General features: G+C 42.1%; 3 protein-coding genes across 4 annotated transcripts in view; 1 reads left to right on the top strand and 2 right to left on the bottom strand.

Annotated features, from left to right (window-relative positions):
• Positions 1-15,047, bottom strand: part of coro2aa (coronin 2Aa) — a 44,580-nt gene that overhangs the window by 1,589 nt on the left and 27,944 nt on the right. The window lies entirely within an intron of this gene.
• Positions 205-3,271, bottom strand: hemgn (hemogen). 2 transcript variants are annotated; one of them, XM_019862098.1, is made up of 4 exons: positions 2,958-3,271; positions 2,019-2,109; positions 773-1,653; positions 205-680 (listed from the first exon to the last, which is right to left on the bottom strand). In XM_019862098.1, exons 1-4 carry the CDS (start codon positions 3,013-3,015, stop codon positions 643-645), a joined length of 1,068 nt encoding a protein of 355 aa, XP_019717657.1. In that variant the 5' UTR covers positions 3,016-3,271; the 3' UTR covers positions 205-642. The 2 variants fall into 2 exon arrangements, with proteins under 2 accessions (XP_019717657.1, XP_019717658.1); XM_019862099.1 differs by having other exon boundaries at positions 2,031-2,109; positions 2,958-3,269.
• On the top strand, positions 7,027-14,753 carry anp32b (acidic (leucine-rich) nuclear phosphoprotein 32 family, member B). Its single transcript, XM_019862100.1, has 7 exons — positions 7,027-7,295; positions 10,422-10,571; positions 10,642-10,764; positions 12,149-12,341; positions 13,494-13,624; positions 13,723-13,789; positions 14,396-14,753. The coding sequence occupies exons 1-7, from the start codon at positions 7,242-7,244 to the stop codon at positions 14,476-14,478; spliced, it is 801 nt and encodes a 266-aa protein (XP_019717659.1). The 5' UTR covers positions 7,027-7,241; the 3' UTR covers positions 14,479-14,753.

The following is a 15,047-nucleotide window of genomic DNA, read 5'->3' as shown; positions in this document are numbered from 1 at the left end:
TGGTTACAAGGATATGTTCACATGTGCGTGCAAAGAGATTAAAAATGTACCTTCAAATTACTAATTATATCGGTCCTGGCTCAGCACAATATGGTTAAATTGAAAATAAAATAACGAAAAGGTTCTACAGTATAAGGTGGTCTATAAGGGCTCTAATCTGTCAAATTTTGCATATTCATGATGATAAATGGGGAGTTGAAGATCAGTCTTAACACATTTATTTTTGCCCACGTAAGAATGAACAGCAATAACTGCAAACGTGAGCATATTTTTTTTATTGGGTGAAACAGTTTTTACAGAGTCAACAAAATTATTCTCCCATTTACAATGATATTGCTGCTTGAGTCACATCCAATTTTAAAAATAATAATGGTGAGAAAGTCATTGGTTTAATTATGGGGAGAAATTAATTTGTTGTCTCTTCTGCCACAACATCCATGACTGCATTTTGGGCTAAAATAATACTGAAGCTAATCACAGAATAATAAAACAACCCACCGGTGGACTCCCCCCTCCCCCCCAATGTTATGAGTCAGTGTATGAAGAATGGCTAAAGAGAATCAGAATCAATTTCCTGGGAGGTAGTCTTACGGCAGCGGGGTCAATGATGGCATTGCATGATGGCATTGCCAAGATCTTATTTTATTCTGGCTCATTGTTTGACGGCATCTCGCTCACATCTGGGGAAAAATGAAAACAGATAATATGTTGCTCCAACACATTTAGATTCAACTGTCTTCACCTATATTTTCCCTTTCACAAATTCCGTCACCTTCATCAGCTTTTTTGTCCTGAGTTGGAGGTACATCATTTTTTAGCTCGTCTGGGCCCAAGTCTTCAATGGGGACCAGGTCGATGTTCTCCTTGTCTTGAGAATCTGTGGACAGGGTCTCCACCCGTTGAATGGCACTGGCAGGAGCTCCGACTACTTCTGACGACACAGGGGCTTGGGATAGAGCGGAAACAAGAACAACATCCGGAGCCGAAACTGGAACAAGACCCGGTGCTGTGGACAGGTCTTGGACAGAAACTGGAGGATCTGTGGCGGGGGGCGTAAAAAGATCTGAATCCGGAGAAGACGACTGAGCTGTAGTTGGTGCCGTCGGGAGATCTGGGACAGGACCGGGAGCCTGAATAAGATCTGAACCTCGAGCTAAAGCCTGATCGGGAGCAGCGGACAGATCTGGAAGAACTGCGATGGGAGGCGGAGCAAGATCCGGAGCTGAAATTTGATCGGAAATGGTTGCCAGATCTTGCGCCGCAGGTGGAAACGCTGCAGAGGAAGGCCGAAAAACATCTGGAGCAGCGGACAGAGCTTCACTTGGAGCTGGAGGAACTCTGATGGGTGGCGGAACAAGACTTGGAGGTGAAACGAGTGCTACGTTGGGATCTGGAGTAAGAACTGGGTTTGGCAACCATGTTGAGACTGGTTCCAGAGTCCCGCTGCCCAAAGTCGGTAGAGAGTCTAATCCTAATGCTGGTATCACCGCCACTGATTGTGGAAGAACCTCGACGGCAGGAGCTTCGGGGTCCGCAACCTTGACTTCCTGGGTGAAAGAGCTTTCTGGTGTGCAATCCGTCTTCTTGGGCCTCCCCCTCCGTTTTGCGCCTCTCCTCTGGTCAGCCTTCTGTCTTTTCCCCAGGCTCTCCACTCTGAAAAAAAAGAGCGCAAACAATTGGGATTAGTCTGAACAATGGTGGATGTTGATAGAGCTCTTCTGAAGTCTTTGGCAAAGCGACTCGCGCAAAGTCCCGTGACCTGGATGTGCAGGCTCAATAGAGGGCACCAGATGGTAGCAACCTTTTGCTAGTCGCTCGTGCCCCATATTCAGTAGAAGCAGAGCGGTGCTAATCTAAAGTGGCGATCATTTTTTCACCGAGCCTGTTGTTTAGAAACGCGCCGTGTGCAAACTCTCTCGTGACAAAATTTCACTTGTCAAAACAATGAAAGGAGCCAACCGTCTGACAAGAAATGTCAATGATTGGATTATACAATGCTTGCTTTTCTCCAAATTTACCCCAAAACCCACTGGTAAGTCTCCTTCTCCTCCGCTTCGGCTCTTTTCCTCTTGAGAAGTTCTCTGTCCCTCAATCGGCCACGGATGCCACCTTTCAAAACACAGAAACCAAACTTGAGTCAAGTTCATTCTTGCTTTTACTTATAATTGAACTTCCCGGTTCCTTGATCTCAGACACTCTGGAAGAAGGGGAAAGACTTCTGCCGGGTAAATAACAACCTAAAAAAAAAAAAAAAAAAAGTCTGGGAATAAAGGAACCAGTAGGTTCAACAGAAACCAAACTGGTTAATAAAATCAATGGACCTTAAATCCCTCAAGTGTTGAGGATTGTCAAGCGTGGAATTTAAAACGGTATGTTTGTAGCTTTAGGGAAAGCACCGTAATGATCTGTCCAAAACGTAATCGTCCAGATCGTAAAAAAAATACAAAACATTTTCATTGGTTTGCTGAAGTTGTTTTACATTTCAGAAGTTGAGGCTACAACACGAAAGAAATCTGGTTCCGCTGGATTAAAGGCGAATTTTCTTCAGCAACCAGTGAAGAATTTCAGTTGCCACTGATTCTTCTTGAAATTATTTTTCGTTTCCGAAATGATGGTTCAACTTGAATCCAAGGTGAAATATCTTCACCAAGTGTGAAGAATTCCAGTTGGTCTTCCACAACCAAGAAGAATTCCGGTTGGCTTCTTCGGTTATTTTAAACTAAAGGTGAACGGTGGTCAACACCCAAGTAGCACTGCAGTTGGCTTCGTACATTTTTTTTTTTTAAATAAAGGTAACATTTCTTCAGTACCCATGTAAGAAATCTAAAAAGGAAACTGAACTCATCCTTGACTATTACAATGGCTAAAAACAATGCGAGCAAGTCTCATGCTTCTTCACCTTGGCGTCATGAAAGTTGCTCTTGAACCTCAACTCTAAACCAAGTTTGAATCCATACCTTGGTCTTCTTCATTCTGGCTTTTATATTCAATCTCTTGCCGTAATGTCTCCTCCATGGTAAGTCCTCGCTACGACGGGACCGGCAGCTCGTTGCAAAGGCAGGCGTTTGAAAAAGAAAAAGGGAAAGACAAGTCTGTTTTCAACTCCCGCCCAAATATGAAATTATCTGGTTAACCATTACCGCTGTGCTGCGAGAGCTCCTGCATGGCTGGTCTTATCATATTTGCAAAGCCGGGGTGGGGGAGTTGGCAAGGCTCTGACAGAGCTAAGTACACGCAGAAAGTTATGTGCCACCGTACACCAGGAAATATAACGCGAGAAAAAAAAAAGTGCTTGTTTTGTGAGCAGTTAAACAACATGAAATGTGAGTTGTTGTGCCGGACGGCGGTAACCTTTGACCGACGTTGGATAATGATTGCCACATTAGCCAATATCAAACGGCCGAGGGTGTGAGTAGTTCGATTGTAAATATGGTACAAAAAGCATGGCATAACTTCATACTTTAGAGCCCAGGAATCCTTGGAGTTGCTTTTTTGTTTGTTTTTTAAAATTCATCTCACTCTTGTTAACAGAAATCTTCACAACGCTTATCTCACACCAAGGGAGAGCAGCTCAATAGGGGTGTGTTCTCAATCTTCCCACAACACACTGAGTCCCTCGAGTGTGTGGACGTGTGCGTTTGTGTAAGTGTGTGTATCTAAGAGGGAGGCAGTCCAGCAGGGTAAATAAATAACACTCAACTAAGCCAATAGTGCCCAAAGCTACTGTAAGTTAGAAGCTAGGATTGTTTTTTTGTTTTTGTTGTTGTTGTGAAGCACCTGGTTGGTGCAAGCAATACTTTGAAAACGTTTCACACACTTTGGGCCCTAAAATTGAACGAAGATTTTTTTTTTCTTCGTTGGGCCCCATTGTTAGTGTAAAGGTGGGTACACACATCCGAATGATCGGGTTGAATTTGGGTATCCCCCTCTGGCCGTGTTCCAATCAAAGTCACCAAATTGTTAGATCTCTCTTATAGATCATCCTGAGCTATTATCCTTCACTGTGAGGTATGTTCGAAGTAATTTCTCCTTCACAACCTGCTCGGAAAACAGTCAGGGACAAAAATTGTGAAAAAATAAAAAATAAAGAGCTGAGCCACAAACTCTGAGATTGTGATGTGGAACCAAGTAAGCGCCAATCGTGAACCCACCTTCAATTGACGCTGTCGCCACATGGACACAAATACAGCAGCACCTGGTTGTGTTGAGTGTCCTTTATAATGTACCTCCCAAATCAGTCACCACAATAAGAATAACCAAGAGAAGAGTTTGCGACCGGAATGTAGATACCAAATAAGCTAGCACCCTAGACGCTTGGCATAAATTTGATGTTACTTTATGGTACTAAATAGAGGTAAATAAGTGCATTATTTTCTCAATAGTAGTGAGTGATATTCGCATATAGTATTATCAGTTCAAATCGTCATGGCCTTCTTCCCTCCACCGTACAGGAAATAAGAATGTGGCTAAGATTAGGACCGCTGTTGGCATTTTTGTCAGTCTTTTTTTTTTCGAGGTTTTCGAAAAGTTGTTAAAAATAGTGAAAACGTTGCTAATTGGCAACCCTGCATTGGCAAGTCATAGCTCTTGCTCGTTTCCCCTTTTGTACCAGCGTCCACGCGTGAGCACAAGTACTGTACAGTCAAAGAAAAACTTTCAAAATAAAAGCTCCATATATTATACGCTTTGCCCAGGTCTGTGCAAAGATATCGCACAGATATAATCACTTGTTGGCGAACTAAGAGGAATTACTAATTGTCTAGCAAGCAAACAAACGATTTCTGGAACTCAAATTAATGAGAAGCGTTCTCAAAAAGAACCAGTTTTCATTTCCCACATAATATGTTTGAGTCCCAGAGAGGAAACAAATGTCTATTTGCGTTGATACTGAGATCCAAAAGCCGGTTTTCAAGTAGGATCCTGTCAAGATGCATTGAGAATATCCAGTAAGTGAGCGAACTTCCTCCAAAAGTATACACACGTTTCTTAAAGTGCATGAATGATGACCGTAGCACGCCATGGGCTGCAAAAAAAAAAAAAAAAAAAAAAAAAAAGCACAATGCAGCCTGTGTTGGGGAATCGCACAACAGTGCCATCTTCTGATACACTGTCCTCAGTACCAAAACATTCGTTAATGTACAAATTGAGCAGGAACATTAATAATTTGACACATAAGGTACATCGAACACATCGATGAAAGCGCAGAAATTAGCCTTTTCTTCACAATCAAAATGTACCATCATCAATGAAAACAACAAATTGCCAGTTTTTAAAGAAATTACCTGTGAATGCGGAAGAGTTGACAGATTGAAAATACTGTAAGTCATATTTTTTATTTAGCATGAACTATAGGATAGGTGTAAAATTGTGGAATTTTTCCATCAATTAGGGGAGTTTTCTTCGAGAAAATGGCGAATTTTTAAAAAGTGGGAATTTTCAATTAGAATGTTGAGTTGGTTCAGAAATTTGAATATTATTCCATTTTTTTAAAATGATATGGACAGTGGAAATTTGTGACTAGGAATAAATACTCTGAATTACCTTAATATTTTGAAGGTAAAATGCTGAGTTGGTTGAGAAACGTGGACATTTTGGCATAGCATAAAAATGGAAATTACGGCAAAGGTGGAACCTCGAGGAACATCAAAATCAATGTAAATGTTTGGAGGTTGGAATCAACTGGGGAAAAAAATGTAAATTTGAGGATTTTTCAAAAATGTCTTCCTTTGAATATTTATCATTTCTTGTGGAATTGTGGGAAAGGTGGACATTTTTGGGAACTTAAGAACAAAAGAAATGTCTAAATGAACTGAAATTCAGAATGTTTAGAATGAAAGTCAGAATGGTTTGAATCAGTTGAGAAACATGGACGTTTCAGAATGTCACAAAAGTAGAAAATTGTGCAACATGGAAAAATAGTATCTTACATGTTGTGCTGTGAATGGGCCACATATGTTGACATTGTCATGGCTTGAAAAAGATCGACATTTTGGAACAGGTGGGTACCAGGTAGGGCCTGAGGATTTCATAAGTAGCCTGTGGCCTTGTTCTAAAAAGAGCTTACCAGTTACAACTGTAACAAAAAAAGCTTCCCTTGCCAAAATAAAATGCACATAATCTTGCTTTTTAAATTACACTTGGAATGGTGAGTGCAAAAAAAAGGAAAAAAACTGTATTGGTCAAAGGTCGGCTTTTGGAGCATATGACTAGATCATAGCATGGATGGAGAATAGTGAGCCGGCAAAACGACAAGGCTGAGATGATTTACTCCCAAATAATTGCAGTTAAGAAGCACGTGTCAAACTGCAAAATGTCAGTACCCAAGAAGTAGGTCTCAGTTTCCCAAAAAACTGGTGACCTCTGTTTTGAAATGTTAGAAAAGTGGAATTATAGTAAAAGCAAAAATTTGCAGAAAAAAATGTAGCGTGGGTTTTCTAGATGAGCTTAACCTGTTGAAGTCGAAATGTTTTGAACTGAGAGATGCATTAAACGTCATTACAGAAAAAAACTCAATTAATTTGAATGTTCTTCCAACATTCACACAATAATAATATCGGATTTTGATGCAGAATAGCATGCATGCTCTTAACCTTCACACAACTATCTGGTAGACCTTTTGGGAATTTTAGGAAGCTGGTGTTTCAGGAGGCTGGGAGGGGTTTAGGATTGAGGGTGGACCCTGGATACCTCATATACAGTACAACACTCTCTTTAATGCAACCCAAAGTGTACAAAAAAAAGAAAGAACTGGCAGCAAGATGAAACCAACAGATGGTTTATTGATCAAAAGTCACAATAATTACAGGAATAGTCAGAGCAGGTCTGACTATAATTTAAAAGTAATGCAGAGGAAAATATACTTCTTTTAGCAAGTGCATTTTTCTAAACATCAACTAGGTAACTTGTTTTTAACTTAAATGCAGCAACACTCAATCAGACAGACAGCACAGCAGTGGTGTTGTTAAAGCTCTGTCGTTTCCCCTTTAGGAGGCGCTTGGCTGGGCGTTTCTGGTGATAGGTGGCGCTGTTGAGCATTATATTTTGTTTCAGTCCGGTTTCCCTCCATGGTTTCTCCTCTCCGACTAACTTAGCGTCGGCTCAGTTCATTATACACGGCTACCCCCCACCCCCTATATTCTCCCTCCGCCGTTAGGGCATCTCTCTACGTTTTGGACTGAAGGACCCTCTTAAGGAAAAACAAAAAAGACCCGGCGAGAAAAGTTTCACCACCGGCGGGCACCATGTTGATGGAAAACAGGATCCACTTGGAGCTAAGAAACAAGACACCGTCTGAAGTGAGTCGTGCTTTTTTTTTTTTTTTTGAAAAGCAAAGCCATTTAGTTTCCTCCTGAGCTGGCCGCGTTAGCTTAGCTTGCTACTTTTTCTCCCCTGAAATTTGCTTCAGAGTACGGTTAACGTAACAGACACCGCACGGTTCTCTTGTCGATCGATGCGGAGCCTCTAGCCGGGAGACGAAGAGGGAACGCGGCGTTCGCTCGCTACTTTGAGACGGCAATTCCTCCGCTCGCTTCGGCGTTATTGCGGCGCTTTAACCGTTTCACAGCCGCCACCCCCCTCGTGTGTTCGGCGGTGCAGCGCCAAAGCCGCCCCGGTCTCGACCTGACCACGAGTACGCTCTTTCTGGGGATATTTGAGGGAAATGTAGTGCCCCGCGCTTGCTGCATTTCGGTGATCTCGCGGTGGGCTTTCTACCGAGTTGGGTAGCCATGTTTGCTGCTACTTAGCATGGTGTTTAACCCCTGAACGGGGGCGCTCGTTTTAACACAAATGACATTAAACTGTTCATCTTTAGGAACTGAACGCGAATTGAGGAAAGGGGCTAGAATCGTATATATTTTTTGTGTGTTTAAAAAAAACAGCAATTTCCGCTCAGAGGCACGTCATTATAACTAGGTTAGTGCTAATAGCCACACTCAGTATGAATAACAAAAAAAAAAAAGACTTTGGTCCTCTCAAAACAATCATGTTGTACATAACGTATACAGATTTGACTCGTTTTATCTTAGCTTGGTTCATATATAATAATCCACTCAAGTGTATTTCCAAATTTGGCTTGTTGAGGATGTTAAGTTGAAAAGGGAGTGTTGCAAAACTTGGAAATAAGTCACGGCGCATGACAGAATGATGACTTATTAAGGATATTTCCGATCTAGTAAACGTGTATTATGTTTACAGTGTTTATTCAATGGCCTCAAGGCTAGTGTGGCTCATTTAAAACGGCAGCCTCCCAACTTGCAGTCTTCCCGCCATATTAGCCCATCCGCCATAGTGGTGGCAGCCCTACAAAACGCATGGCGTCATTAAATCCCCGTTACAATCCAACTCACATCCAAACGTCTTTAAACGCCACTGTTGTCACATTCGACATGATAATTTCGGGATATTGTATTCTAGTCCGGTGGCTTTATTAACGTCAAAGTCGAGCAGTCATTCGTTTTGACACGAGTTCCGACACCTAGTGGCGGGCGCCGTGCGTGGGTAGACCAAAACTCGACGCCCGCTGTTTGTCCTCGGGACTGAAAAGCGGCGGCGAAATGTGTTTAAAAAGCAGCCGTGTTAACACGTCGGTCTCCACGATGGCTATTTAACAACGCGTGTCACTTAAAAAAAAAAACAGGCTCGGAGTGGCATACTGTTTCTCCGTAGGTCGCCATGTTGTCATTCTGTCGTCTTTGAAGGTCTGGAAGAAAGAAACGGTCTCCATCTTTGATTTTTTGGGGGGGGACTAAATTTCCGTTCGCAGTATTTTCCCCCTTCGCCACACTTTTACCTCAAAACATCGTCAAAGCAAAAACACGGTCGCCGTTCGTTTGACGACGAGGAATATTCCGTTTTCTCCACCGAGCGCTAACAAAACGTAAAAGTGTGCACTAAAAAGGGTGTATTCGCAATCCTGCCCGTTGCTGCGGCGTTGGCTAATGGCGGCCGCGCACACTTCTCGTCTACTGCACGGCGGCGTTTAAAAGGGGCAATAGCTGCTAGCTTGTAGCTTAGCTGACTAAAAAAAAAAAATCATTGCATTTGTCACAGGCTATGCGAACCCGCCACCCGTGGCTCGCGCTGCCCCGCCGACAATTAAATGTATCGACGGTGGACGTAACTAGTGATTTGTATTTGTTTTAAAAACTTAAACAGCCCCCATTATGGTGTGTTTTACGATGAGAAATCCTAACTTTTTGTTGTCTTGCAAACACATTTGTTGACTAGGGCAAGCAGTGCCGAGTGTTTATTTCAGCCGAACTAACTCCAGCTTCCCACTTGCGCCCCCCATTCTTTATAACTAAGGATTTAAAAGTAATTACGTTACTTTTCATTTATATATTAGGTTTGGGGGTATTGTAGAGGACATTATTTTTTTACGGTTTCATTGTCATGTGAAATGTATATAGTACATTAAGTTAAATTTAGTACATAACGTGGAACTGACCAGACCACTAAGAAAGTGCATAAAATGTCAGTTCCTAAATTTTCACAAAGTTCACAACACTGATAAAGTGCACAAAATCTCAAGTCCCTCACATTTGCAGATGACGCCTGCAGAGTCCCTGACACTTAAGAATAGACACTATATGACTGTTTTAGAGTGCCTAAGCTTTCTGAAAGTATACTTTTATGGACTCCCTAATATTTGGAAGGTATGTGACGAAAGAGTGCCTAAAATTTCAGAATGTAGGTAAACCTGTTCCCTTCAAATTCAGAAAGTTTACAATCCCTTAAATTTCACAAGTGCATGAGTCTTAGGGAGTCCCGAAACTCTCAAGAGTATACAACCTCTATGTGTTTCCTAACATTTACAAAAAATATACAACCCTTTGAGTCCTAAAATAGCCAATCATAAATTACAACTGCTATAGAGTCTCTATACGACTAATTTAACTGTGGAGCTGTGTTAATATTAACTTGTGGACATCTTTGAACTTGTTTTCCATCAGTTAACAATGTAAAGAAGTTTGTCACGTCGTAGCGCTATCAGAGTTCCACGATACGCTTACGAATACTGACCAGAACATTGGTGCCGTCGTGGAGAGGGGTTAGCATATCCACCTCACAGTTTTGAGGTCGTTGGTTCGAACCCGAGATCCGGCCTTCCCGTGTGCAGTTTGCATCTTCTCCCCGCGCTAATGTGGGTTTTCTGTGATTCACATTTTAAAAACATGCATGTTAGGTTTCTTTGAAGAATAAATTGAGACTAGTCCAGGGTGTACCCCGCCTGTCACTAAAAATGTAGCTGGGAAAGGCTAGCGATAATAAGCAAGTTTAGAAGACAAATGGGTAGTCACATCAGGCAGACCTCTATGGTCGAATGAGATCCTGTATCCCGATCCAATAGTAAGATTTGTGTCCCCAAAAATCTCTGTATTGGGCTATTTATTTAACAATAATAGATGTCTTGTTTTCAGGTACGAGAACTCGTCCTAGACAACTGCAAAACGACCGACGGAAACACCGAAGGGCTCACAGATGAGTTTGTCAACCTGGTTTTCCTCAGCTTGATAGATGTCGGCTTATCATCAATCTCCAACATACCCAGACTAGAAAAACTCAAAAAGGTAAGGCGGCCGGCCGGGCACTTGCCTCATGCTGAGAGGCCACAGGGTCTTAGCATCTTTTCTCTCTCAGCTGGAGTTGAGCGACAACAAAATCAGCGGTGGCTTGGAGGTCTTAGCGAAGCAACTCCCCAACCTCACACATCTAAGTCTGAGCGGCAACAAATTGAAAGAGATCAGCACGTTGGAACCATTGGTATGTCCAATTTTTTTTTTTTTTCCTTTTAAACTAACATCTTTTACTAACGTCATGTGGATGTGGAACCTCCTAAGTCCAACACTATCCTTTGAGCTGGTTGATCGTCTGGATTTTTGTAATAGCAAGGAATGGATTTTTTAAAAAAATAATTTAAACATCAGACAGTTTCTCTCATGAAACCTTTATAGGCATTTTAGAGCGACATTTTCTTTGTCGTAAAATAGACCCTGCTGGAGTGTAACCTAGGTGACCCTGGGAAAATAGCGGCACATATTCTCAAATTTAATTTTAATTTGAGTGAGCATGAATCGATTAGTCATGCCTAGGGAGTGAGGCACAAGAATAACAAAACCAAAAGGCGACCCTTGTCGCGTTACCACCTTGGAGGCGACATGAGTGTCGCGATAGAGCGAGCCCATTTCTCCACATATCAAAGTAAGGGTATAAACGATTGAGGGTTTGACAGTACGTTCGAAGGTTTTTGTCTCACTTTGACGTATTTTAAGGAGAAAGGTTTTTTCCCTTTACTCCTGTGGTGGTGTCAAACACAGGAAGGGGCGCAAAGTAGTTCGTTGTACATTGTTTGTGACCACAAAACATCCTAAGTTGAGACTCCCTGAAAAAATGTGTCGAGGCAAAATGGAGTACAGTGAACCCTGCATGTTGACAGTTCAGTATTCGCAAATTTGCCTATTGAGATTATTTTGAGGGGGGGGCATCCTGTCATTTGCTGAAATACGCACTTATTCACCATTTTAGTTCTCGGGTCAAAGCCGTGTCGAAATTTAAAAATTATGCCCTGCTGCCATCTTGTTGCATCTTTGTGCCAATGAACTATGTTGACATTTGGGGAGGAGCTTGATTCAGGCCAAAGAATGCTTTTCCGCCATCTCATGTCATCTAGAGGCTATTACAAACCTTTTTGGGTGCGCGTCTGTCACGTGCAGATTGTCAATATTCGCAGGGGGGGTTCGCCGTAGACACGAATGATGTCACTAAAAATCAATATTTTCCCCCAAACTTTGATAGAGCAGCTGCATGGTTTGTCCAAATCTTTTTTCTTTTGTAGACCCTCTCACAATTATAACTCACAGGTAGTTGTATTAATAGCAGTCTAATTGTGTTCAATTCACTTGGTGACAAGTCGCAATGCGCTGTATTCTTGCATTGCTGCAAAAACAGGTTTTGTTGTGTTCAGATTTTTGGGGGGTACGGAACATAGTGAGTAAAGGTCTCTTAACAAATCTCAACAAAAAAAAACCCCAAAACAACAGCACAGTGCAAAGCCTTCATTTGTATTCACATTAGAAGGCTATTTGTGTGTGTTCCCTTCCTGTACCGACTGCAAAGCAAACTGCCCGCCTTTCTTGAACTCGTATAGAAAAAGCTGAAACACCTGAAAAGTTTGGACCTGTTCAACTGCGAAGTCACCAACATGAACGACTACAAGGACAGCGTGTTCAAACTGCTACCCCAGCTCACGTACCTGGACGGCTTTGACTGCGAAGACAAGGAGGCCTCCGACTCCGATGTCGAGGTGGACGGAGACGGCGTGGACGACGACGATGATGAAGGTCAGTGGGAAGTGAAGTGGTCGAGGGTCTGGAGCTGAGGGAGTGCTTGTCGGTCTACAACAGACTTTACATTTTATTTGATTTTTTTATGGTTGTTTTTCTTATCTTTGAATCCATTTCATGTTTTTTTTAATAGGTGTACAATTTTTTTTTTTGTTTTTTATCAACATCAGGCTGACATGAAATCCATTTTATATATTTGTCAGCTTTATTGCCCAGCTCTATTCTCCCACCTCATAGTGTCATGCTTAACATGTACAACATGTAATTTTGTTTTGAACAAAGACTAAAACTCCGGGAGTTGTCAGTTTCATTTTGCACTTTTTGCAAATGTATTACAAATGACTCCAAAATCAGAGTGAGTTGTTTGTGTTGAACTTGAGGTACTAGTGGTATCGGTTACTTGGTATCTGTATTGTTGAGTACTTATACAGGTATCAGTCTGAAAAAAAAAAGTAGTAGTATTGAACATACCTCGTTTGGACCTGTTCAACTGCGAAGTCACCAACATGAACGACTACAAGGACAGCGTGTTCAAACTGCTACCCCAGCTCACGTACCTGGACGGCTTTGACTGCGAAGACAAGGAGGCCTCCGACTCCGATGTCGAGGTGGACGGAGACGGCGTGGACGACGACGATGATGAAGGTCAGTGGGAAGTGAAGTGGTCGAGGGTCTGGAGCTGAGGGAGTGCTTGTCGGTCTACAACAGACTTTACATTTTATTTGATTTTTTTATGGTTGTTTTTCTTATCTTTGAATCCATTTCATGTTTTTTTTAATAGGTGTACAATTTTTTTTTTGTTTTTTATCAACATCAGGCTGACATGAAATCCATTTTATATATTTGTCAGCTTTATTGCCCAGCTCTATTCTCCCACCTCATAGTGTCATGCTTAACATGTACAACATGTAATTTTGTTTTGAACAAAGACTAAAACTCCGGGAGTTGTCAGTTTCATTTTGCACTTTTTGCAAATGTATTACAAATGACTCCAAAATCAGAGTGAGTTGTTTGTGTTGAACTTGAGGTACTAGTGGTATCGGTTACTTGGTATCTGTATTGTTGAGTACTTATACAGGTATCAGTCTGAAAAAAAAAAGTAGTAGTATTGAACATACCTCCAAACGCGTTGTGCCTTTTGTCCTCCAGAGGGCGAGGGAGAGGACGAGGAAGACGAGGACGGAGAGGACGATGACATTGATGAGGAAGATGAGGACGAAGAAGACGAGGAGGAGGTCGAGGGAGAAGAGGACGATGAGGAGGTCAGCGGAGAAGATGAGGTAATGGCAAAAATCCACCATGGCGCCAAGATGATGATGATGACGATCTCAAGTTTGATGCAAACTCAACTGGGGGTGGGGGAAATGCTCCCTGATAGGAGGAAGACTACGGACTGGATGGGGAAGTCGATGATGAAGAGGAAGATGAGGAGGAAGATGACGACGGTATGAAACATCAGGCATAGACGACACTGGAAAGTGAATGTTTAAGAGTGGTGCTACGAGAGTTCAGTTGTTACAGGACAAAAGTTGTCATGAATTGAAATGTCAAGGTTACAGGTGTCAAGTAAAATTATAAAAACATAAAAAACAAATGATAACTACTGTAACTGAAACTAAATTTGACGTTTTTAAATCTACTTATGGAGAAATCATCCTTCGTTTTCATCTTTGTCAAGTAATTTGTCACATGAGCTTTTGTTTTAGTTTTCTAGTCGGCCACAGAGAACAAAAAAGTCGTTTGGGAATTGTAATTCACTTTCTTACACAATATTTTTTTTTCGGTTGTACTCAACAAATACACCGTATATGTATTAATACATATATAAAACTTAAACTAAGACTACAATGACAGATTTTTGAAATAATAAAAACGAACAAACCCGCTCTAAAAGCTCATGACAAGCAACTGAATTAAAGGAAAAACAATTCAAAATGAAGTAAAAACTAAAACTAACAAAAAATCCCAAACGATTATAACCTTGGTGCGGTGACAGAGAGACCAGCGTTAATCCTGATGTTTCATTTTGTTTGTTTATGTCCCCCTTCCAGAGACTGCCACCGGCAGAGGTGAGAAGAGAAAGCGGGAGCCTGACGACGACGATGAGGATGAGGACAACGAAGAGGACGACTAGAAAGCAAGAGGAGCGCACTTTGCGACTTCCTGCCCCCCATCCTACCAACCCGAACGTCCGACCTCCTTCGACTTGCAACCCCCCACCCCACCCCAAGCCCTTCCCTTACCCCAGCTCTGAGCTCTTTTTTGGGCCAAGACTATACTGGATGGGTGGCTCGTGTGGACCACCCGTCACCAAACAACTTTTTTTTACCTACCTACCACCCCCTTCCTCTCCTCCATGGAAGTGAGAGTCACCTCCCACCCACGCCGCCCCAAACTGCCCCCGGGGTTCTCAGGCATCCTGCCACTCAGCATTCCACAATTTCACTGTCAATCCCGCATTATGTATCCCGTGTGAGGACTTTGGGACTGGTCTAGTTTTTGGGTCTGTGCTTTTAATATTTTGTTGACTGAAGTTTTTTTTGTGTTTATTTTTGTTTTTTTTTTGGGGTTTATTTTCTTTCTATGTCGTTTCCTTTCGCCCCCCTCAACAACCACCACCCCAATGAAATTATTGCTATAGCAGCTGTGCAGCCAGTGAGCCATGCCTTTTTTTGTTTTTTGGCGTGGCCACCTGTTGCACAA

This window comes from Hippocampus comes, unplaced genomic scaffold (assembly GCF_001891065.2).
Source record: "Hippocampus comes isolate QL1 unplaced genomic scaffold, H_comes_QL1_v1.1 scaffold7, whole genome shotgun sequence".
Classification (NCBI taxonomy): Eukaryota; Metazoa; Chordata; class Actinopteri; order Syngnathiformes; family Syngnathidae; genus Hippocampus; species Hippocampus comes.
Note: the sequence above shows the minus strand (reverse complement) of the source record. Positions and strands in the feature narration are given on the sequence as shown.

Coding starts and splice junctions, on each gene's coding strand:
- hemgn (XM_019862098.1), bottom strand. CDS start 3,015: ATGGAGGAGACATTACGGCAAGAGATTGAATATAAAAGCCAGAATGAA. Junction 1,654..2,018: donor ACTTACCAGTGGGTTTTGGG/GTAAATTTGGAG, acceptor CTTTTTTTTCAG/AGTGGAGAGCCTGGGGAAAA. Junction 681..772: donor GGACAAAAAAGCTGATGAAG/GTGACGGAATTT, acceptor ATTTTTCCCCAG/ATGTGAGCGAGATGCCGTCA.
- anp32b (XM_019862100.1), top strand. CDS start 7,242: ATGTTGATGGAAAACAGGATCCACTTGGAGCTAAGAAACAAGACACCG. Junction 10,572..10,641: donor GACTAGAAAAACTCAAAAAG/GTAAGGCGGCCG, acceptor TTTCTCTCTCAG/CTGGAGTTGAGCGACAACAA. Junction 13,790..14,395: donor TGAGGAGGAAGATGACGACG/GTATGAAACATC, acceptor TCCCCCTTCCAG/AGACTGCCACCGGCAGAGGT.